Source organism: Lagopus leucura, unplaced genomic scaffold, assembly GCF_019238085.1.
Source record: "Lagopus leucura isolate 7727_CA_CO unplaced genomic scaffold, USGS_WTPT01 Super-Scaffold_100009, whole genome shotgun sequence".
Lineage (NCBI taxonomy): Eukaryota > Metazoa > Chordata > Aves > Galliformes > Phasianidae > Lagopus > Lagopus leucura.
The window spans coordinates 2,576,968-2,600,725 of NW_024962266.1; the positions used below are offsets into that span (position 1 = coordinate 2,576,968).

General features: G+C 42.1%; 1 protein-coding gene across 2 annotated transcripts in view; it reads right to left on the minus strand.

The window, feature by feature from the left end:
- Window positions 1-23,758, minus strand: part of RGL1 (ral guanine nucleotide dissociation stimulator like 1) — a 65,307-nt gene that overhangs the window by 31,481 nt on the left and 10,068 nt on the right. The window contains exons 1-2 of one of the 2 annotated variants that reach the window (XM_042873925.1): window positions 8,688-8,739; window positions 8,531-8,575 (exon numbers count right to left, since the gene is read on the minus strand). In XM_042873925.1, the coding sequence (XP_042729859.1) occupies window positions 8,531-8,575; window positions 8,688-8,689 (47 nt within the window). In that variant the 5' untranslated portion in view covers window positions 8,690-8,739. Of the gene's footprint in view, window positions 1-8,530; window positions 8,740-23,758 lie in introns of those variants that run through there. The other variant, XM_042873923.1, reaches the window with a different exon arrangement.

The following is a 23,758-nucleotide window of genomic DNA, read 5'->3' on the forward strand; positions in this document are numbered from 1 at the left end:
CAAAGCTGAGAGCAAAATATGACTGCTTGATCCCAGTATCTTAGTCTGACCAACACGCTGTCCCTCGTTCAACACAAGACCAGTAGTGAAGACTTCAGAAATCTCAGCATTATGTCTGCCCATGAAACAAAGGTATAACACATACATAAACACTTGCAAAACTACACTTTGAAGGGCTCAAATTCTTCTCAGTTATACCCAAACAATACTGCTGGTCCTACAGGACTGCAGACATGAGAGTACACTATAAGGACTCCTAAAAATGTAAAGGATTCTTGGCCTGGAGGTTCATGCAGAATAAGCCATTTCTCCATTGTGATTTCATAGAGCTACTGCAAACATCGAAAGAAAAACATGCTCAGCTTATGCTTATGGTGACAGTGGGGTAAGAATCTACTTCTGATTACGCTGCATGACACCTTGGTCTCCACAGGGTCGCAGTGAATCACAGCAGGAGCATTCACAGAGGAATCACTACTTTGCTGTCAATCTTGTTCGTAAATTTTTCAGACCATCAGTGGCCTCTCTGCTTTCTCCTATGTGCTTCCAAGCAATTTCACACTCTACCTGTGATCTTTTCATTGAGATCTGCACTACTGAAGCTGTGAAATGGAATAGATTCTTTATTTCCATCCATGCAATTCAGCACTTAATCCCACCTGGCCTCTCTAAGGGATCAGTCTTACCCTTTCCAAATCAGAGTGCAGTTAACCACTGAAGTACTTCCCATTGCCTTCCTGCAAGGATGAAATAAATCCGAATGCCTTCCAAACAACACTGCCACAACACCTCCACTAAGCCCATCACTCTGCTAAGCTGAGGTTAAATCCAATCAAAATAGGTTGAGCTCTATTGGCTTCAATATTTGCACTTCCAAATATCGGAACACTGGTTCCAATACAGGAACAGCTACAGGAGAGGGTTGCTGAGAGGGAGCAGACATTGAAAGAACAACCATAGAATCACAGAATGGCCTGGTTGAAAGGGACCACAATAATCATTTAGTTTCAACACCCCGTGCTGCTGATGCAGTGTGTATCGTATGCTCTTGGCCTGTTGATAAATGGAGAGGATTTCACTCTCCATGACCATCTGCTAGGAAGTGACTAAAATACATCTTAGTCAGTACAAAAGACAATTTTCCCCTACTGAGCAAAGAAAGCTGCAACTCTTGAATAATAATCACATTTTTATACTCATTTTTCAAAACTTCCCATTAGTTCTCCAAGCAAAATGCATTGAGATGACTCTCAGTATCACTGTCCTAGAAACATGTGAAATATAAAAGATGTATCTGAAGAACATTAGGCACTTGCACATAAATCCCACTAGAGGTACTTATGCTGATTTTTCTAATATAAATCTATAACCCAGTCATAGAAAGCAAGCAATCTGCAGTACAAAACCTGGCACGTATATAACATCTTGTCATATTGCCAAATGTAAATCTCTGCCTATCTCTCAACAAAAAAGAGCTCTGCATGAGCAACAGGCCATTAAAAACGGGTTAGGAGGAGTTAATGATACATCTGATGTAAAGAACAGTGTTTCTGCAGACTTCCACCACTCTGTTCTCACCAGCTCCTGGACAAAGAGCCATTCACTACCCTGCCTTGTATGAATGCTTTGCATACAAAAAGAGACATGAGAAACAAAAGGATCCTGTAGCCCACAGAACTTTTCAGCCTTGCTTGGTGTTTGGAAAGTTATAGACTTAGTTCAAAAGATCTGACTAAGCAAATGAGACCGGAATGTAACCCGTAGTGCTGAATATTTAAATACTGAAAAATCTGGTAGAAAATGCACCCCTGCATCTCTGTTCAGAAGGAAAGGGAAGAAGAGGAAGGAAAATCCTCTTTGAATGATTAGGAAAAAATAAGGAAAGGTGGTTCTCTGCAGAAGTGCCAAAGCCCTAAATAATGCTTGGAAGCATCAAAGCGAGCAGAAGATAACTGGAAGCACAGATATTCAGCAAGAATTGTGAGGTGTTTGGAATTATACACACAGAATAATGGAAACAAAGTCAATTCTTTAGCCAAGTGATATACAGGGAAACAACACAGGAAAGATAAATGCTACAGCAGTAACAGTGAACTTGATGCCATATAAAGTTACCGTCCGAAAATGCACAGAAGGATCTGCTCTGCTACAGGAGGATCCACGCCTCTGTGCCTCCTAAAACACCATGGATGTGAGCTGAAGGTGCCTGGTGAGGGAGGAAGCTCCAGAAGCAGACACTGTGGTACTGGGGGAGGGATGGACAGGCTTGCTGCTCAGGCCATCCCTCCTTGGAAGAAGCATGCAGAAATGGCACAAACCCCCCACAGAAAGCAGCACACAATGGTAGGCTCACCCAAACTGTAACGAGGGTGCAAAACCTGGAACGAAAGCACTCAGGTTCCAGAGAAGAAAAATGGCAAGAGCAGATTCTTTGGGAGATTTCTCTTCTTCACACGGTCCTAAGTGATAGCTTTTTGCCCTGTTTGTTCAAAATGGCCTCAGGACTGTCTGCAGCTTGTGCAAAGCCCTCTGTTTATACTTGCTTCCTTATTCTGTTCTACCCAGCCAGGCCTTTCTCAAGTTCCCCCCCTCTCTCCTCTCCATCTCCATTTGCCCTCTTATCAAGCCAGCCTCCAAAAAAAGAAATGAACCAGAAACGTAAAACTAACTTGCTATTTGCCATCATCATACTGCTGGGCTTACAGCTCCAGCTCCAGCTCCAGCTCTCCTTTTCTGCACACTTCTTCAGATAGGGACTGGTTGCTACTTTATATGCTACTGCACAAGCACAGCACAGCCTGCTTTTAAGCACCACTGCAAGGAACACGATTACCATGACAAAGTAAAATACATCAGAGAGGAACTTGGCTTATGCCTGCTCTCCTCTGGACAGCTAAATATCTTTGGCTTCCATCACGCTTGGGAGCACTTAATGCCGCAGCACACACAGCAGCAGGGGATGCTGAAGGCTCAGTGAGGGCACCCTGCTGTAGTGCTGTGCTGGGGGCAGGAGGAGCTTGCCTGTTCTTGGCTCTGCCCCTTCTTTCCTTCTTTCCACAGTCTTCCATCCAGCATTTCCACATCCAAATGCTGACAAGAGACTTTTTTTTTTTTTTTAATTATTTTTAAACCACTTCTACCAAACAAAGAGGCAATATCAGGATGCATAGTATTAAAGACTTGGCAGGTTTTCAAAGCTGCCTAGTGTATTTAGATGCCAAACTTCCATGCATACTAAAGGGTCGTGGACGTCCAATTACTCTTAACCAGCTTTGCAAGTACAAGACATCCCTCTCACTTCTTAACATACTGGCCTACACTCAGTGTTTTGTTTAGTTTGACTTCCACTCTATGTTAGAAGAAAATCTTTATAGACCAAATACAGCCAAAATAATGAATAAGGCTCCAGCTTTAGATTTAATAAAAAGCAAAAATTTAATTTGAAGTCATGGTGCAAAGAAATAAAAAAGTCTGCAAGAAATGTTAGTTTACTCAGAGGGCAAATAACACATCACTGACTATATTAAAGGCAGGAATTATCAAAGAGCACAATTGGTAGTCCGTTACAAGCAGCACAGTTGTAGAAATCCAGCAAGTACCTCCTGGATGATGCAGAGGGTTCTGCATCCATCTTAACAATATTCTGAGTTTTACATTAGCAGATTTAACCCTTTTCACACATCTTGTTTGATACTCACTGCACTGGATGCATCACCTTGAGGAATGTTTCTCTTTGCCCAGTCTGTTTGCGCGTTTCTGTGATGACAATACCAGCACAGGATGTGGGAGCTCGAGACACCACAAGTACAAGTGCTGTGCAACCATGAGATTCCTGCTGTGAAATAAATGAAGCCATGTGTGTGTGGCTTTGGGAGGACTTCCTCCTGCACTCCTATGTCGTGTGAAGAGGAGCAAAGGAAGTGTAAGCAATGCGGATGTCCCTTTAGCTCATCCCACCACTCCACAGGGTCAAAACTACGAACTCCTCCATGGCCAGGCAGGAAATGAAGGCCCCTTCCAAGTCCCGATGGCTGCAGAGCCTCACACACTCATGGGGCTGACCTATGTTTCTGGGCAGGTATGTTCTCAATGTGTACGTTCCCACATACAATGTGTCCTATGAGCAGGAAGTACAGGTGAAGTTCCTTCAACCCCATGTCATGGAGCTGCTCCCCTGCAGAAAGATGGAAGGGCCTTTTTGGATCTGGCCACATCACTGTTCTTCCTTACACCTACAAATAAAGATTCAGCGTTGCCATCCATGATTGCCCCCTTACTCTACAGTCTTACTCTGTCACCAAGAAGAAGAAACAGTGCTCAAGCTTTCCACATGAAGTTGGAATTGACAACTAATGCTTATTCTGAGAGCCTTTTTCACATTCTTTTTTACTCAACTGGGAAGTAAAAATAATAGCTATAGAACACAGACTATGCACTAATACCCACCTTCATCCCTGTGCTGTTATTTAGAAATATTGCTAACAATAAATTTGAAAAACGCAGACTCTTAGCTACCTATTCTGCAGTAAAGATGAAAACTGAGTTAGTTAAATTCAATTACTATCCATTTCTATGTATTTTTCTTTACAACATCTGCTTTTCTTCACAAGTTCATATTCCACACATGATGTAAATCATTCTAACCTTTACAGCTTACATTTAATCTATATTTTGTCCCAATCCGTACACTTCTAGATAAACCACGATATTTGAAAAGCCAAGAGAAACATCTTAAACACTTAACTCAGACTCTTAAACACTGCACTCCTGAGATTTGTGAGAGGGGAAGGAAGTGGTGACCTCCTAGGATTTCCTGAGGATTCTACCATTTGTTATAAAAAGCTGGGGATAACGTTGACAAGGTCAAGCAGCCTACGTGCCCCTCCTCGTAGACTATATTACGGCTTGCTCCAAGAGGTATGTAAGCTGGAGACCAGAACTTGGCTCAGGAAAGTAAGTTCTGCTCTGTCCCCTGTGTTTTCTTGCCATCTTATGACATTTTCACCTCTTTTAAGTTGCTCTGGAGGAGAAGGACACTCACCTGAGCGCCCAAACTTAGACATTGCTAGAAATATCACCTGGCCTACTTGTTTGAAGCAGACCTGCAGCATTGGAACTTCCCCTGTTCTCCTTTCCTTAAGGCAGAACAGCTGCCACGCCAGCATGTTACCAAAAGCTCCAATGGGGCACAAACTCTTCAGACACAGCCCAAGAGGACAAACAGCAGCAGACAAGATTGGGCCAAGATCCTTCCCTTCAATCGACAGCCAACAAAGCCGTGAACAACAAGGGTCTCATCTTTAGAAGACTCCTACTTTCCTGCTTGTCTGCTTGAAGACTCAAATGAAACTCATTACAAAATAGCCATGCACAGATTTCAAAGCTAAGAAGTTAGTCCTGTCTGCTCAATTTGTTTTCTAATCAGTGTTGATTTTCATTTGCTCCCCTGATAAATGCCTGAGAAAATATAAGACTCTTAAGTTAGACTTGCTACTACTTTTGTGCTTCAATCTAATTGTAATGGTACAGATGTAATTCCCAGATATGAAAATATTAAAAACTTAATTGCAGTTAACTGAGTTAAATGGCACCAAAAATACAATTTACAGCTACCATTGCTGCATTTTCATATAAGCCTGAAGAGTACAGGTGTCTTAAGACTAGTGATTCTCAGAGAATGAGTAATTACTTTCTTCAGGCTGTTTTTAAAGTCCTATCATTAATGCCTATGTTAAAAACCTATATAGAAGTAGAAACTAAAGCACATGATGTATGAACTTGGTAACGATCCTGACTTATTTCCTTGCTCAAATTCCTGATTTTTAAGTATCTGAATTTACAACTTCAGTGTTTTATTAATTTTGTACATTCCTATTTTTAGCTTGCTATGATAATTTTCTCTTGGGGAGAAGACAGGAAGAAATCAGAACCATTTATCTAGCAGAGTCTGCTAACGTCAGTGCAAAAGAAGCAAGATTCCCAAAAGACTTTTTCATCATCCTTACACCAGCACAGCCTTGCAGAGTTTGAACATTTTAATGGCTAGTGATGAAACACCACAAAACAGTCAAAACCATAGCCAGGCTAATTGACTGTAAGATGGCCTGTTGTTTCAGTGGATTACCCATCTGGCACAAACCCCAAGTTTATCATTCTTCAATCCTCAATTCCAGAGATGTTATTTCATTATTTTGGTATTGCAGTGCTATGCACAGCGAGTTCTCTGCAGAGCTGTGCACTTCAGGAGCCCTCTCTAGTCCTGCCCAGGGGCTCTGTGCAGAGTACCCAACAAACCAGCCCTCCATTAAAAATGCAGGCAGCCTCCCAGCAACAAGAATGTCTCTCCAACACCATCACTTTGCTGGTCATCCATCTTAACAGGTTTTGGTAGTAGATTCTAGACTTGCCTGTCAGATACATGGGATCTTGTATAATTTATGCAAATTAAATAAGCACAACATATGAATTGCTCTTTGCATAATAGTCTTCTATCTCCCAAGCACACCAAAACAACAACCAGATGTGGACACAAAAACAGAGATCCAGCTCCAAAACCGTAAGGCGAAGCAGAACCCTTATTCTCTCTGTGCCTCAGGGCACTCCTAAATATCTGCCAGCAGGCCTGCTCCTCTCATTGTGTCTCTAGGATCTCTTGACAGAAGAAGGGCCTTAGGGTGGGAGCTGCTGCAAACACTCCTAGGCATGTTTGTACAGTGAGTCCTAAAATGAGGTCATAGTCTCAGGTGGGACATTTCTTTCTATTACTAAAACACCTCACTAACAAAGAAATAAAAATGGAAAACTACTAAAAGTCTAAACTCTGTTAAACTGGATGGCAAACACATAAGGATGTTCTCTGGGCATTTAAACTGGGTACGTGAACACACTTTTAAGACAAAATAAGTTACCTGCGTTTTATACAAGCACCTTTAATTTAAAAACTAAGTGTGTATCAACAGGTTTGGAGCCACTCTGGAATGACTAATTCACATTGTATAAGCCATCTTAAAGATCTCATTGATTACAGAAAGGCAAGTTCCCTAGGTGCATGTCGACTAATAGAAAACCCCAAAAGAGCAGTCTGGCTCCATCACAGAGCAACAAGAACTGCATTGTTAGAACAGAATTTAAACAGCCATTCTGGGTAACGCATCATTGCAAAAGGTATTATTTTATCTAACCCAACTCTTTCTTAATAAAAAGAGCTGCTTCTGCTAACCTCTATCTTTACAAAAAATAATTCAATTAAATCACATAGGAAGCATTACTGGCTGGAAATAAGAGTGTATATGCATATAACCATTGGCTTATCCTATAGATGTGCAGCTCCTGGGTTGTCACATGCTTAAGAGCAAGAGATTCTCATACCACACTGCCCGTTTGCCAGCCAGCTCTGTTTTAAATTTAATAGAATCCAGACAAATTTGGTGTCTTTCACAAGGTATTCTTCAAAAGATACTTACATCCAAAATGCAGAATAAAAAAAAAACTGAATGTAAAGGCAGAATTCCTTATTCTTGAGAAGGAATTCCTCTGCATTTTTACAATCCTACATATATGAACCATTGCTCTTTTTTTGCTTATGTCCTAATTATGTCAGAATGTGTATGGACTGAGACATAAAGGTCACTGTAGGAAATCTAACTGCACAGCCTCTACCCACGATGGCTTCTCTTTTCAGATCTGACTTTTTATTGGCTGTGAAGTTACTACTCTTGAGCTACCAGAGTTGTTATTATAATTACAGCAGGCTTGGCAGCTAGGCATTTCTACACCATTGTTAATTAAGCACATAACATTCCTGCAAAGCAAGTGGTATCACACTCTTTTTCAGATATAAAAGAATAGCACAGATAACTTACATGCACCTTGCTTCTTATCTACCTAGTGGGAGAGCCAAAATCAAAACCTAGTTCTTACACTAGCCCTCTAATTACTACATGCCTGAATAGCTGCTTTTGTACATCACTTCCTTTTGAAAATGAAATAAATATGATACTTCCACCTCTGACCTTGCCTGTTTGTGTATCTAAGGGTAATTTGTATATCTAGGGGGTTTTGTGCTGTCCACAAAAAAAAATTATTACAGTGTGTTGATGTGAACAGATGTAGACATGGTTTTGAGTATGTTTGCGTTATCCCTGCTTCAGATCAATTTCCCCCAACAGGAGACTTAGGTCTGAAAATTCAATATCCAGTGAAATACAGGAATCAAGGCTAGATGTGACTTTGCAGCCCTCTCATTCGGTCTTTTTGGAGAGAGACAAGCTAGATTAATTTCCATGTGCTAGCCCCATTTTGATTCCTCAGTTACCAGACACAATGTATTTTCCCTACATGGTGAGCATGCTTTAATGAGAATGTGAATGTGAGCAGCATGTATTTATACATTCCAAATTTTGACATATTCTTGACACCTGTCCATTGGGTTATTAAGTCCAGGTCCACTGACAGTAATGGAAACAATTCCTGACAACATCTCCCTGCCATGTAAATGACAGCTGAGCTCCCACCATCCGCTGGCTCTTACCTGTCAAGGAGAAGCTCTAGTACTTCCTTAGTAGAAGCAAAGCCCCTGTATGTTGAGAGAAAGATACTGATGTAGGTAAAATCATTATCCCCAAAAGCTGTCAGAAGGTTCTCCACAAGTTTCTCCAAAGTTCCAGCTTTTATTGTCCTGATCTTACATGTTTCATACTGGCTGACAGTATGTCCTGGAGGTAACTGGTCCCCTTCAACCTACAAAGCGAAAACAAAACATAAAAATCAGGCAAAAACCAGATGCTTCACACAGCTGTCACACTCAACTCATCTTTTCACAGGAGCAGTTATTTGGGAGTCCACCCTTAGTAACTAAACTACATTGTCCATTTTGACTCTCCAAACACCAGGAGCTCTGTCAAGAATGGACATTATTCAGTAAGTTTATCTTTACTTCCCTGACATGTTCCACGGAATATTTTACACTCTGACTGCTATCAGTGTTTCTTGTGGCACTACTACGTATTATAACCTAGAAGAAAGTTCATTATTCCACAAAGAGAATAATAACATTTCTAAAGAAAACAACAGTGGTGATTCAGTCCCACTTAACTTCTGCATAAACTTTAAAACTGATTATAGAATGGCTTGGGTTGGAAGGGACCCCAAGGATCATGAACCTCCAACCCCCTGCCACATGCAGGACCACCAACCTCCACATTTAATACCAGCCCAGGCTGCCCAGGGCTCCATCCAACCTGGCCTTGAACACCTCCAGGGATGGACGGGGCATCCACAGCCTCTCTGGGCAGCTGTTTCAGCACCTCACCACTCATAGCAAAGAACTTCCCCCTGACATCCAACCTCAATCTTCCCTTCTTCAATTTAAAACTGCTTCCCCTTGCCCTGCCATTATCTCCCCCTGTAAAGAGCCAACTCCCCTTCTGTTTGTAGGCTCCCTTAAGGTACTGAAAGGTTGCAATGAATTCACAACTTTAGTGTCAGAACTTAGGATTCCTGTGCTGGAAATACCAGCTCTGGGCTGACAACCAACCTATAGTCATAAAGCACATTTGGACAAGAAACATTTCATGATACTTTCGCAAGGAAGGAAGGTGTCGATTCATCTAGTACACATGCCATTATAACCCCTCAGTTCACTCTTACAGTTTTCGTTTGATGCAGTATTTGGCAACAGATCTCAGGTTTGATGCTTTGTTTTTATGAGGGGGAAGGGTTATTTTTTAAACAGTCACTAATCACTGTAATCACACTGCACCACCAATAACAGAATGGCAGAAATAAAAAAGCCATTTCTCTTGAGGGAAAAAGAGATGGCCCCATCTCATCCAACTGTTTGCAACCATCAGTAAAAATACAGACCCTGGCAAAAATCCCTGGACATCGGGATTTATCTACGGGTAAATAAACTCCTGGGAAGCCATCAGAATGGCTGAAATATCTTTTCACAGTATGGAGTTACTTTCACTCACATTCAATGAGATCAGAATATATTCTGTTTAAAGTGAGTTTTTTAAGTATCTGGGATTAATGGGTTTACACAAAGGAAAAAAATCAGGCCACCGGGAAATAGTTCAAGCCTGAAAACCAATTCTTTAATCTGTTTAGGTTGGATCGAATACATCAGCAGCAAAATACTACAGGAAATAAACTGAACCAAAGCACACAGCAGCCTAGCTTAGACTTTGCATCACCAATTCTCCTACAGTCTCAGAAGAAAGCCATTTGCAGAGCAGCAGTATTGCAGTGCTGATTTCCTCCTCACATATGCACTCACAGCAAGCTTTCAGCTGGGACTGCTGTGATGATGCTCTTCCGAACCACACAGCCTTCCCTTCTTGGGTAACAGCCCTGCTGTATCCCGATACAGACAGTAATGGTGTTTCATTAGGTCACATTTCCCAGAGAAGCCTTACAGTAATATTTTGCAATTTAGCAGCGCTTCTGGGCTTTGAATGTTGAATTCACCAGCACGTAGGATGAGCAACACCAGACTGAGAGACTCCTCTAAGTAACAAATTAAGGCATATTTTGTGTTTCTCCATGGTTGCTTGACAACACATCTCAAGTACCCCCTGAAGAACTACATTTTGGACTGCACATGAAGTTCAGACACACGGACATTTTGACCAGAGGTTTTGCTTAGGAAATTTTCCAGTAAGGTGTAAGTTGAAAACAACGAGGACAGTTCTATTCCAAATACCAACCCAGCACCTAGACTCAAGGACTTGAAGATGTCATGGCACTGACTTCACAGGCATTATAGACTTTGGCTTTGCACACTGGCAAAATACGAAGAAGAAAAAAGTCAGCTATTTATGAAGTAATCAGGAACAGACAGCCCATCCAGTTCGTATTTATAGCACTACCTTCTATTGCTTTTCAATTATTCATAATAGATATCTCTTCCTCTCTTGGGTAATGTAGATGTCTTTACTGAGTGCACAGCTCAGCTGCTTTAGGATGAGGAGATCCCATTTCCCAGGGCACAGGGCCCAACAGATGCTTGGTAGAACATGAAAATCCAGCCTGCTAAAACAGAGTTGAGAGGAGAATGAAAGAATGGGACTAGTAACTCCAGCATCTTCACTAGCCAATTGTTTGTTTCTAGCAGTACTCCCAACGATTGGATTTCATAGCAAGAAATGGTCCCAGCAATGGTTTTGGTTGCCATGTTCCTCTGGGTCTGTAAAAAGCACTGGAAGAACCAGGAGCATCGTGCAGGGTTGAGGCACAGGGACCTTTCAACAGCCTACAAATACCAATGGCTCAGTCCACAGGCAGAGGGCTCAGGAAACTTGCAGCCACAACTCAGCAGGAAAATGGCACCATTTCACATAAAGTTTAAGCCACTGCAAGAAGCCATTCCAGAGACCCTTTTCTCCCCACATGCTGCCCTGCTCCAAAGCTGTTTTTCATGCAGCCATGTGATGAACTGGAGCACAAAAGGAGTCCAGGAAGAACACAGCCTGCACTCGGTGAGGTGGGATGTAACCCAGACAAGCTGCCCAACCTTGCTACCCCAGGGCTGCAGGAACACACAAACCCACACAGGGAAAACAGCTCTGGCTCAAAGAGAGAGACAATTCCCAGAAGCACTGCAGGTTTACATCTGTTCAAACAGACCATGCAATTGCAGACTGTTAACCTGGTCTCCTGTCATGAACGGATTGTTCATGCTACACAACCCCATCCAAATTTACCCTAAGTAAAACTGGCTTGGAAAAAAAAATATACTGTTGACCTTTCATCTTCTGATTAAACTGTACTTTTGAAAATTACTAGTTACAGAATACAACCACTTTCAAACACAGAATGTCTGTGCACCACTGCATTTAACCATTCATTTTCTATGCAGCAGATTCCCCCACTGCACGATAGTTGAAGGAAGGCTGTCTTCTCCTCGGCACATAAAAAAGCCTCCTCGCACTCACTGATGTGTGCCAAACAAGGGCAGAATGTGTTCCCAAGACTGATGCGTGCACAAAATTTTCCTGTAATTGCAAAACTGCAACTTCCCCAATACATAACCCTAGGAGAATGTTTAAAACAAAAAACAAAAAAAAAAACCACACACAAAAAACAACAACAATAAAAATCAAAACTTTGAAAATCTAAGGCTAAGTTTGTCTGCAAGACATTAAACTGCTAGAAATCATTTTAAGAGTCTTTTAGGGATTGTTTGTATTTGTATTATTTTAGCAATCCTGTCTGTAAGCTGAAGAGGAAAGGACTTGGCAGAGGAGTTCAGGGCCAGGCTCTCAGAGTAAGACACTGCGGGCTGCGCTCGCATGCTAACAGGAAACTGCTTGGTCTGGATTTAATCAAGAGGACATCTCCTCACTGACATAACCGGGCTGCCCAAAGCAAAAGAGTTTTCATATTTGCTTTTGTGTTGACTGACTGCTCTTTGCAGGCGCCTAAAACTCTGTGCGAGTTTTGACAGTGACACATGGTGATCGCTGCTAGGAGGCACTGGTAGTCAGGATTTCGAAACTGCCATTGGAAACAATCTCCTTTACCCCAAAACCACTAATCTGAAGGTTTTTCCAATGCAAATATTATCTGTTGAGATTCTGACAGTCACAATGATGGAATGAAGTCAACACAATCACTATTCATTAAGCAGGCTGAAATAGATACTTAAAAAATACAAATGAGATGAAAAATAAGTAAATCAAATATTCCTTGGACTCAGTCATGTAAAACATCACCACTTCAGTAAAGATTTATTCATTTAGAAATCCTGCAAAATGATTTTCAAGAGCGCATAATCAACCACTGTCTATAAATCCCCATTTTATTGATTGTGACAGATTTTTCAAAGCTTTTGACTGTGTATGAAGTTCACAGCTTTTCCAGATGTGGACTTTTCCATTATAGTTATTCTCATCAACTTACTGGACATATGCTCTACACTGGACTAATGCTGCCCAAATTGCAGTAACTTATACATTAGGTAAAAAAAACGCCCTTTTTGCTCTTTGCCTTAATATCATAGGATCATATCATAGAATCATAGAATGGCCTGGGTTGAAACGGACTACAATGCTCATCTAGTTTCAACCCCCTGCTATGTGTAGAGTCAGCAGCCAGCAGACCGGGCTGCCCAGAGCCACATCCAGCTTGGCCTTGAATGCCTGCAGGAATGGGGCATCCACAACCTCTTTGGGAACCTTCTGAAAAGAGGAATAAAACACTTTTTGCAATTTCACCCTTGAGCATCAAAACAGGTAAAACAGAAATTGTTTTAAGAACTGGATTCCAGAATAGAAAATAATACTACTAATAAAAAAGCACAGAACATAAGCAGCAGGAAGACTTGACGATGCTCTACAAAACTCTTTATCACCTTAGTTAGGTGTTACTGTTAATGACAACTTCAAAGATATTAACGACGTATTTGATGTGGCGTTTCCGACTGAAGTGTTAATGACCCTTATAGCTGAGCCTGCTCCCCTCAGAAGGAAGCCCCGTGTGCGTGCTGACAGATAAAACCCACAGCAGCTGACCATCATGCTGAACTGACTCAAACATGCACACGTTCTGCTGACTACCTCCATCCAGGCCACATCATCATTAAAGAAAATAAGTGAAAAATGTTTTGTTTTGCTCTAACAACACCACGTAGCAGTGTACATCACTGACACCGGCGACCAGACTAAATCCCTCAGGTGAAGACACAGCATTTCAAGTGCTGTCGGGGTGCACACATCTGTGCTTCCTCTTGCAATAAGCTCTGCAGCTCTGACAGTACATATGGACCTCGCATCCACCACTCTCTCCTCTCTGTCCTTGTCCTCCATGCTGCAGAGCTGTCAGCCTGGAAAACAGCTCGCGTGAGATAAGGCTGAATTTGAAGCAGAATTTCCACTCTAGGAAACTGTGGCTGGAATGCAGGATTTGGGTGGCCAGCGCTAGATTTCCTTGCAGCCTGCAGGCTCCAGGATGCTTGCCTCTGCAGGAGCAGCTGTTTTTATCGTACAGTGCAGATGGAAATAAAATGAACACAGAGCTCTCTGCAGAGCTTTCTCCACTTTGCTAACTCCCATTTCCTCATTTCAGATGCTGCTGAAAATCAGAATACTGTGTGTTGACTGCACCAAACTCAGAAGCCAATGTAACTTTATGAGCTCTTTCCAGTGATCTGACAGCTCGGGGTATTCCTGGATTTCCAAAGCTCCACCCTTTTCCTTTCCTTTCATACCACATAAATAACTCTTCTTGGCAGCAACCCAGAGTTTCCAGGACTAATTAATTCCATGATCATTGTTCAAAAGGCATTCTCATTTTCTCGTATCTTTAGAGCTCACAGCTTGGCACGTATCTGTCTGAAGAACCAGCAAACAGCAACAAAAGCTGTAGGTAAGAGAAAGAGGAGCCTTCCACAAACACTGTTGCTCAGTTAGAACCCTTTCACTCAGGCACCTTGCAGCTACTGGGGGAAAAATAAGAAACAACAAGCATACGGAGGCACTGAGCAGCATTTCTCACACCTTCTGAAGTTATGCAAATTTGGACTCATTCAGGTACCATGAATGATGTGGAACCACTTCTAAATGAATCAAAGCAAAAGTAAAGAAGACTAATTTATACACCGCCTCTTGCTGCGCATATCTAGAGGAGTCTAAGCAAGTGCATAAAGCAGTTGAGACTCTTATAGTAGTGCAAAAAATCTCAGCCAAGGGAACATGTAAATTCTCCTTCTCTAATTTGGCATACTTCTTAGAAATATCCGTGCAAAGGAATGTAGCTGTGGCATTCAATGAGAAGCAAGTCCTCCAAGAGGTTTGCTGTGCAGTACACACGCTTTTTAGAGGGACCGAAACTGCCCCAACAACTTCATCCTAATCTTCATCTCCAGCTATCCTGTATGATTTACATGCTTACCCTCTCATTCCTTCTAACCTACGAAAAGGCCCTTCTCATGCTGACTCTCCCACCTTGCTGTGCCTTTCAGCAGTATCAAGACAAGCCCTCGCACCCTCTTATCTAACTTACTGTCTTGACTGAATTAACTGAACCTATCAGATTCATTCCACTCCTTTCTTTCTTTCTTCCTTCCTTCCTCTCTTTCTCTCTTTTTTTCTTCCTTTCTTTTTGTTCTGACACATTTCACAGTTCAGCAGTTTGCCACAGTGTGGTGCTTCACTAGCGTGCCATGGATATGTTATTTTCATAATATGTTGGGATGTATAAATATTCCTAGTGGTGACTTTGATCGGACATTGAAGTTTAGCAAGTGCTTAATTTAAAACAGAAAACCAAGAAATAGGAACTTGTAAGTCAGGTAGAACTCACAGTCATGTGCATTTCATACTGTTTGAGAAGCATCTGTCATCAAATGACACTTAGTATAAATATTTTCCTAGCCCACTAACAAATACAACTCATATTAAACATCTTTCTATACCCCTTTCATATTAGAGGAAGATAACTTCTATAAAACCTGGCATTCTCCTTGCTTCAGTGCATAGGAACACCATAATGTCCAGTCTCCAAACTGAGCTGTAAATAAATACTAGAAACAGCAGCAGTCTAAGTGAACAGTGCATCAGAATGAGGGCATGGAAATAGGTTTTACTGCCCCTTTTGGCAGTAAGCTCAGTCCGTTCTGCAAAATATTTTGACCTGCGTAGACTCAGATGTGTTACACAGTGTCTCCATGAGCAAAGAGCTCTTCACAGAGTCTTCAGCCTTGCATAAAACTGTCAGAACTCATAAAAGCAGGTATAAAAACAGGAATGGCTTTTAAGAATCGCAAGAAGGAGACACAGGCAGCTGGAGCAGTCCCTCTGTGCACAGGAGCAGTGAGCAGCAATTACTGTTCTGCTGGCACCTCATCTTAGCCTCATTCCTCCCATGCCCTCCTCACATTTTCTGCTTGCAGCCTGTCTGGGAGGCTGGTGGGTGCCAGGGCTGAGCTACATACTAGTAAGTAAAAAGGAGAAAGGAAGAGCTGTTGAGCAGAGGAAAGTGGTACTAAAGATGGCAGGCAGATCAAATATTGCACTGGACTTTGACTTGAGAACTGCTTCTAGTAATCTTGACTTCAGCTCATAATGACAATACACTGCACTCTGCAAGTACCAAGGGGTAAAGGTGCTGTATTTACAAGCAGAATGCAGGCCTCAGTTATGAGTGCTGGAAAACACTGCACTCAGACGGGAAGTTTCTGCCACAAACCACCCCAGACATTAATGTAACCCTTATCTATAAAACTTCAGACAAATCACTGAGTAAGTGTTTGGCTGGGCACCACGGAGCTGAGCCAGAACCACTGGCCACCTCTTAGGAGAAATGCAACTCTTTTCAGAGTAGCTGTGCAAATCTCCAGACCACGGTCTTGCAAGAAGAGTCCCTTCTGGCAAATGCTTTAGAATGAGAGCTGATGGTCTCAAGTTGCACTGAGGGATGTTCAGGTTGGATATTAGCACAAATTTCTTCTCCAAAAAGCAGTGAGGCAGTGGCTGCCCAGGGAGGTGGTGGGGTCACCATCCCTGCAGGTGCTCAAGAACTGCGGAGATGAGCCACTGAAGGACATGGTTTAGTGATCATGATGGGGATGGACTGACAGTTGGACCAGATGGTTTTGGAGGTTTTCTCTACCCTTAATGATTCTATGCTCCAAGGGATCTCAAGGGAGCGCTCCAGCGATGTCGGCTGTGGTAGCACCGACCAGTTGGGTGGCCATGTGCAAGACATCTGTGTGCTCTGTTTTGCCAGCTCTGAAAGGGCAGCTGAGAACTGACCTGCTCTGTGAACTACTTCTGAATTCATAGATGACAAGCACTCTGCAGAGCTAAGCAGTGCTTTCCTACACTGAGTCCATACAACAGATGTAGAAGACCACCAACTTAACATCATTTTATTGCAATGAGCAGATGGTGGAAGGTAGAAGTAGCAGCTGTAAACATGACAGATCCATACATTCAGCTCAAAGGCCAGACTCCAGCTCACTTCTTATAAGACCTACTCGAGAACAAACTGTCTCTCACCAAAATGAAAACTCCCCTATTTTTCCTCACCCATTTTATTGTCTTTGGAGGGATCTGCCAGTGCCATGCAACAACAGTCAGTCTGGGTCTGAGCACTGGGTTGAAACACTCAAGTGTTCAGCAGAACAGACATTTATAGAGCTTTTGCACTGGGATAAAGTGATTACAGAGTACTGTCCCAAGCAACTTACAGGGCACAGCAAACAAGGAGAAAAACAAAAACAAACAAAAAAACCAAACAAACTTGCCATACTTCTGTTAAACTACATGACACACTGGTATGCAGGTCAAATAATTGTCATAGCACGTGATAGTGATACTCATTTCCCAGCAGGCATTTCCTACAGAGGAGCTAAATGAACTCTGAAATGTATTTAAATAGGGTAGAACAGCTCAGCAGGAAGAGACCTTCAAAGATCACCTAGTCCAACTGCAAAAGTGTTGCATGAATGGCTAAGATCATGTCAACTTCCAAGCTTTACATACATATAAACAAACGTGCACATGCCACAACCTACTTTCTTTAATTTAATTAGGCAGCTGAGGTTAAATTACTGACTTAAAAGCACATATGAATCCCTTCCAGGACTCCTTTTGTATGCAAATATTAAGAACTTTATACACATCAGGCTTCATAAGCTGGATGTCAGGCTGCATAACGTGGTGACATATCACAACAGTATGGCCTCCACACAAAATACTTGCTGCTGTTTTAACACAGTGCACATGTGAAAGGCCTACAGCATCAGACCCTTCTCCCCAAGTCACCTACACCTACATTCTTCAGGATAGATTAAAACATGGTAAAAAATCCAGCTGCTGAAGTCATTCTCCAAGCTTACAGCCTGCCTTGGGATTGAGAGCTTTGTTTGACCTCAGGCCTCTGTACCCAGGTTGCCCCTGTCCCTACAGCCTCATCTCCCAGTCTCATCCACCTCAACACCAGTGCTTTGCTGCGTACTGCCCAGCTCTTGAATTCCCCTCTTGGTTGTTATACGGCCCTTGCGTACTTTAACACAGGGCCAGACAGCACGATATTATTTCCAGTACAACTGAATATTGATGCCACTCAGTGCTGCTATGGAATCAGCCCCGCTCCATCACCACCGCACAGAAGCTGAAAATTCTTAATTACCCTCATGTTTATAAGCTGTCTGGTTCTTAGAGATGATGAAAACTCTCCATCTACCCCAAGAAAAACAGAATTACAGAAACTCAGTTTGTGAAACACTGGTTGGTGAAGTAATTTGCCACAACTCTTTCACGCTGCAGTTTTTTTATAAATGCCAAGTCTAGCAGGGAGAAGGAGTGCTTGATGTTGCCACTAACATGGTCAGACATTTAGGGTGGCAAGAGTTACACCGTTTGATGGCAATTATAAATCAGCAAGGAAAAAAAAGGTATTTTGACCATTCGGAATGCACAGAGATCATTTTTCCTCAGTGCTTGTATTGTTGGTAGTCATAAACTGTGATGCTTATCCTGTGAAAAGCTGCACCACTTTTTTCCCTTCCAGGAATGTAATTTAATTTAATTGTGGAGCTCATCATCACTTTCTGCTCAGTCAGTAGAAACAAAGAACGTCCTGTGTGAGACAGCAGGCAAAACTGGTGAACTCAAAATGGTTGTAAGGATGGCAGAAGTAAGAACTGTGTTGCATAATTATAACATGAATACACATTACATAACCCAAAATGGTTTTATTTATCCTGATTGGATGGCTGGCTTCCCTTTCACACTATAAAGCTTGCCCCAGAAGTGCCCAGAAATTAAAATCATACTGACTCAGGAAATCAATGTAAACTGCTACTGCCCTCAGTGCAAACAACAAGGCAAGAGTGATGGATTTTAACAGCATGAGTAGCTGGAAAATAACACTGTAGGTGCGCGTTCTGGCAGAGGAGAAAATAGTTAGCAGAAGATTGATTCAGATTTTAAAATAAATTGAATTTTGTGGAAGAAAGAAGAGAAACAAGGAAATGTTTTTACATTTCATAATGATTTCTGTGAGTAATCTCCACTGCCAAGCTTTTTTAATATTTTAAAGCAGAAATAGGTTAGCAGTAAAGCATTTTTACGACCACAGCATGAGTACATATCTAAATTGAATTATAAACTTCATTTCAATGGCTGTGCTTTTTACTACTCTTTGTTTTGAAACTAAGAGATGTCTCCAGGGTGGGGCCTGACCAGAAAAAGCAGCAAGATAATGTTACTTAATATTAAAAGTTACTAGCTTGAACATTTACTCAAGCGCTAAGAGAGTCCAAAAATATTAGTTCCATCAGTAGTTCAGGCCAAACTGCATTTTTACTAGATTATCTAGACAGCACAGGGGATTGATTATGGAGTCTATTAAGATCCTTCTCTCGCACACATGCACATGTAGTGTGAGCCTACGTGTACAAACGCTCACATGTGTACGTACCATGTCTGTGATGGCAACATTCTTCTGCTAATTACATAGGTCTCTATGAGAAACTGGCATTTTTGCACAATAATCTGCCAAAGTGTATGATAAAGAAGCACATTATATATCTAGAAAAATGACTGCATTCTTATAACTAAGTGCAGCACCCGGCCTTTAACCCATCTCTTCTGACATTGCAGAAAGCAGCACCAGCTGCGTGAGCTGGCGCTGAACCCACTTGCAGACATCTGTATTTCAGTTTTGGAGTTCTGTTGCAGTTGAACTTAAATCCTTAGGCAGTGAATACAAATCAAAACACACATAATTATGTGGAAGTACTGAGTCAGAATGCACAAGAAGCATAGGTTACAAGTAGAAGGGAAAGAGCAAGCGAAAATTGTCAGATTGTAAGATGAAACAGAAGTCCTCCACGTTATTGTCTGTCCTTTTTTTGTTGTTGTTTAATTATGCATCAGGAGTTAATGGCATATTTCTTTTCTTCTCTGTCCTCTTCTAACTCCACAGTCATCTGAAGTTTTCTGAACAAGAAGACTGCTTTTGTACAAAGAAGAATGCAAGCCTCATGGTTCAAGTAAGCACGCAAGAGTTCATTCCCATTTCACATGCTGCAGGGAGCCAGTGGATTGCACAGCCAGAATCAATCTGTGGCACTCATTGGGAAGAATGCGAAGTGTAAGATCTGACTTCCAAATGAAATGGATTGTTGTTACTTAAGAGACATTTACAACAGCAGCACAATGGCTGCTATGTCAAAATGTAAGGCACCATCCCTGCCTTCAAGGGTTTCTGCTCTAAAAATGCAAAGTGCATCACAGGTAGGGCCAGAGAATACTACAAGCCAAGCACTAAGACAGAAGGATGTGTGGGCATATCTTCATAACCATTTTCTTGTTGTATTTGCCTGCACTGTTTATACTGGCTCCCAAACACTCCTCAGGAGCATTTAGTTACCTAATCTCTTCTGCACTGAAGTCAGTAGTTAATCCTGAAGGGCGTACTGACTTGCCATTGGCACCCAACATTGATGAAGCTTTGAAATGTTACCATCCTCCTTTTAATAAATCCAATCCATGAGTACCATAAAAAAAAAAAAACAAAACCTGAAGGACATTGGGCACTGGCTTGAATCAAATCAGCAACTCAATATGATTCAACACACAGTGCCAAGATGTGAGGTGTAAACTACCATCCCTTCTGTCAAGGGGTAAATCAAACCGTGGCAAACAGGAACAAGTGAAAACTCCACCAGGCTGCAACCCAGCAGCTTGACAGTCACAAGGTTGGTGACTGCTACCAACTCAACTGCTAAAAACCTTCACGCCTTTGGTTGACAAAGCAGTCAAAGGGTATCGACATCCCATGGGCAACAGATGGCTTAGGCAACCAAACGCAGAGAAATTTAAGAGCTCAGCAGAAAAGGTCTGTTGAAAGTACTACCTTCAAAGGTCACACTGTGGCACACGGAACAGAGAAAAGATCTGAAGGCTTAGAGTAGGCAGAGCACTCAATCTTTCAGCACAACACTTGGAAGCAGCAGCAAAAAGCAAACAATTTGCAATGTATAAATAGAGAGCACTGAATCAAGTCAAGGGACATTATTCTTCCTGTGCATAAAGGGTCTGATGAGACCACATGTAGAGTACCGAGCTCTGTTCTAGCTGTCTTATTTTTATGGCAGCTATTATGAAGCTGAATGGGGCACAGCAACCCACACGATTCCTACATTTACAGAGCCTCAAGCAACAAAGATGCAAACATTCATTTTATGCATGAAAAAAGCAGGATCTGAGCACCCCAAGTTCTCGTCGAGCAGCATGAGGCTGTAGGAAAGCAGGCCCACAGCAAACTCTCAGGTCATGTTGCAATATGGCTCTGACATCTTCGGGACATTTGAGTTCTCAGGATTCTTTTTATGAGTGCCTGTGTTCAATTTTATTCTGCCTCGTTAAATATTTGCTACAAACAAATAGAAAACAGAACTTTATAAATGGCAACACATAATAATTGTCATCTTAAACTAAGCTAGAGGATTTTCTTTCTGACAGTGGCCAGATGTTACAGACCAAGGTGCAGAAATAACATTCATAACATAAAGAATAACTGATCTAAAAGGTCATAACATAAAGAATAACTGATCTAAAAGGAAAGACTGCTCAGTCATGGGAAGTGGTTGTTTTACACCTAAATAGTAAAGAGTTATGTGGCTGTTTTCAATCTCAGGCAGTATTCATGTGCTTGTTCTCATTACTTATATAAATGCCCAGTCCTCCCTCAAACCTTCTAGGCTATTGGACTCGATCACTTCTAGCAGTGAGTCCTTCAGGTTAATTACATGCAGTGATCAGTACAGGTATCTTTTCCCCTTGCTTTTAATGTACTGCTTTCCACCAAACACAGGAGGGGGAATGGCTTTTTACAAGGGTGGACAAGGGGAATGGTCTTAAACTGAGACAGGGAAGGTTTAGGTTAGATATTAAGAGGAAGTTTTTCACACAGAGGGTGGTGAGGCACTGGAACAGGTTGCCCAAGGAGGTTGGGGATGCCCCATCCCTGCAGGCATTCAAGGCCAAGCTGGATGTGGCTCTGGGCAGCCCGGTCTGCTGGCTGCTGACTCCACACATAGCAGGGGGTTGGAACTAGATGAGCATTGTAGTCCGTTTCAACCCAGGCCATTCTAGGAAACACTCCCCGGCACCAAAGCATCCCTGCTCCACTCACCATTTCAAGCATTTTCACTATTCTTTCCTATTCACTGACAGTCTCAATCAATCCTGCTTGCACCAAATCCCAGATTGGATAGTCCTCACCTTTCCAGTGCCTCTCCAAATGCCAACAGTCATATCCCATCTGCATATCGCGTTTCTAGTTCTCTTTGCTTTGAGATGAGGGAACAGAGATACTACAGTATCCTCTTGTAGCAGTGTTTTCTAAGCACTGCTCCATTCCCCCCTTGCCTACTGCAGCCTGATATTTGAGGTTGCTTTCACAACTGCTGCTGCAAGGTGAGTGAAGTCTTGCACAGAACCCTGGACTCTCAGATGTCCGGGTCTTCTCAAATGGTTCCAATTAATTCACTTCTGGTCTTAAATTGTTTCAGTGTGCTGCTATGCATTGTTAACCAGCTGCTTCTTGCTTTGCCACATGTGGGGAAGATATCCGTGTGATAAAACAACGAAGCCGCTAAGTATCATCCTGCAACTCTGACAACTAATCAATTTCCCAAGAACTTTATCTAATGCTTCAAACTCTTCAACAACCTCAAAAGAAGAAAAAAAAAGAAAAAAAAAAAAGTGGCTTTTAAAAAGTGAGATTGTCCCAGAAATGCTTTTTTCTCACCTCCCAGAAGAAAGGGGAACTTCACAGACATGGTTTAGTGGGCACAGTGGGAATGGGTAGATGGTGGGACTGCACGATCTTAAGAGGTCTTCTGCAACCTACGTGGTTCTATGGTACACCAAATCCAAAGCATCGGCACTGCTGCTGAGCTGTAAGCCCCGCCCAAAGGCAGAGTTTTATACCACGTTGCACGACTTTACATAGCCTGTCTGCTGAAAATTTGTGGCCTTGCTTTGAAAGCCATTTGGATAAAAGATGCTGCAGGAATTTAGGATCATTATCATTTCAGTAGGATACGCTTTTACTTTACTTCTGGTGAATTACCGGTGGCATCACGCTGAACTGACCTACAAAGCTGCTGTATTCAGGCACTGGTATGAATCCATTTTGGCCCGAATTAGAGTGATTTCCATAAAAAATCCACTTTCACACATTTTAAAAAAAAAAAATTCTTATCCCAGAAATCATAAAAATATAACACAGACTTTATAATTCAGCCCTGAAGGTAGCGCTACCTGCTGGTGTAGCACTCATGGAAAACTATGGGCCAAATCTCATGAGTTTCTGTGGCCACTGAACATGAAAAGCAACTGAAAAGTTTGTACATAACATACATGGAAATACTGCATTTGTACATGCAGTATTCAAAGAATGGTTTGTCAGCCTGGCCCATATCCACTGGACTAGAGAGCTTTGCTGCTGGCTGAGCGATGCACAAATGATAAACCATTTCAAACACGAGGGGCATTCTGCTTTTCTGGTGTAAACAAGCCACAACACCAAAGATAACGTTTTATGAGCTCTGAAACCATCTTGCCAGGGTAATAAACAACACTAAGGCATCACACTTACTCTGCCTCTGGTCTGCAAGAGGCTACACACCAGCTGCACAACGACAAGCAAACCACACACCAGCTACATAAGGACAAGAAAAAGTATGAATCACGCTGTGTCAGCATCCATTTACCCCCGTCACACAAGGTAACACTAT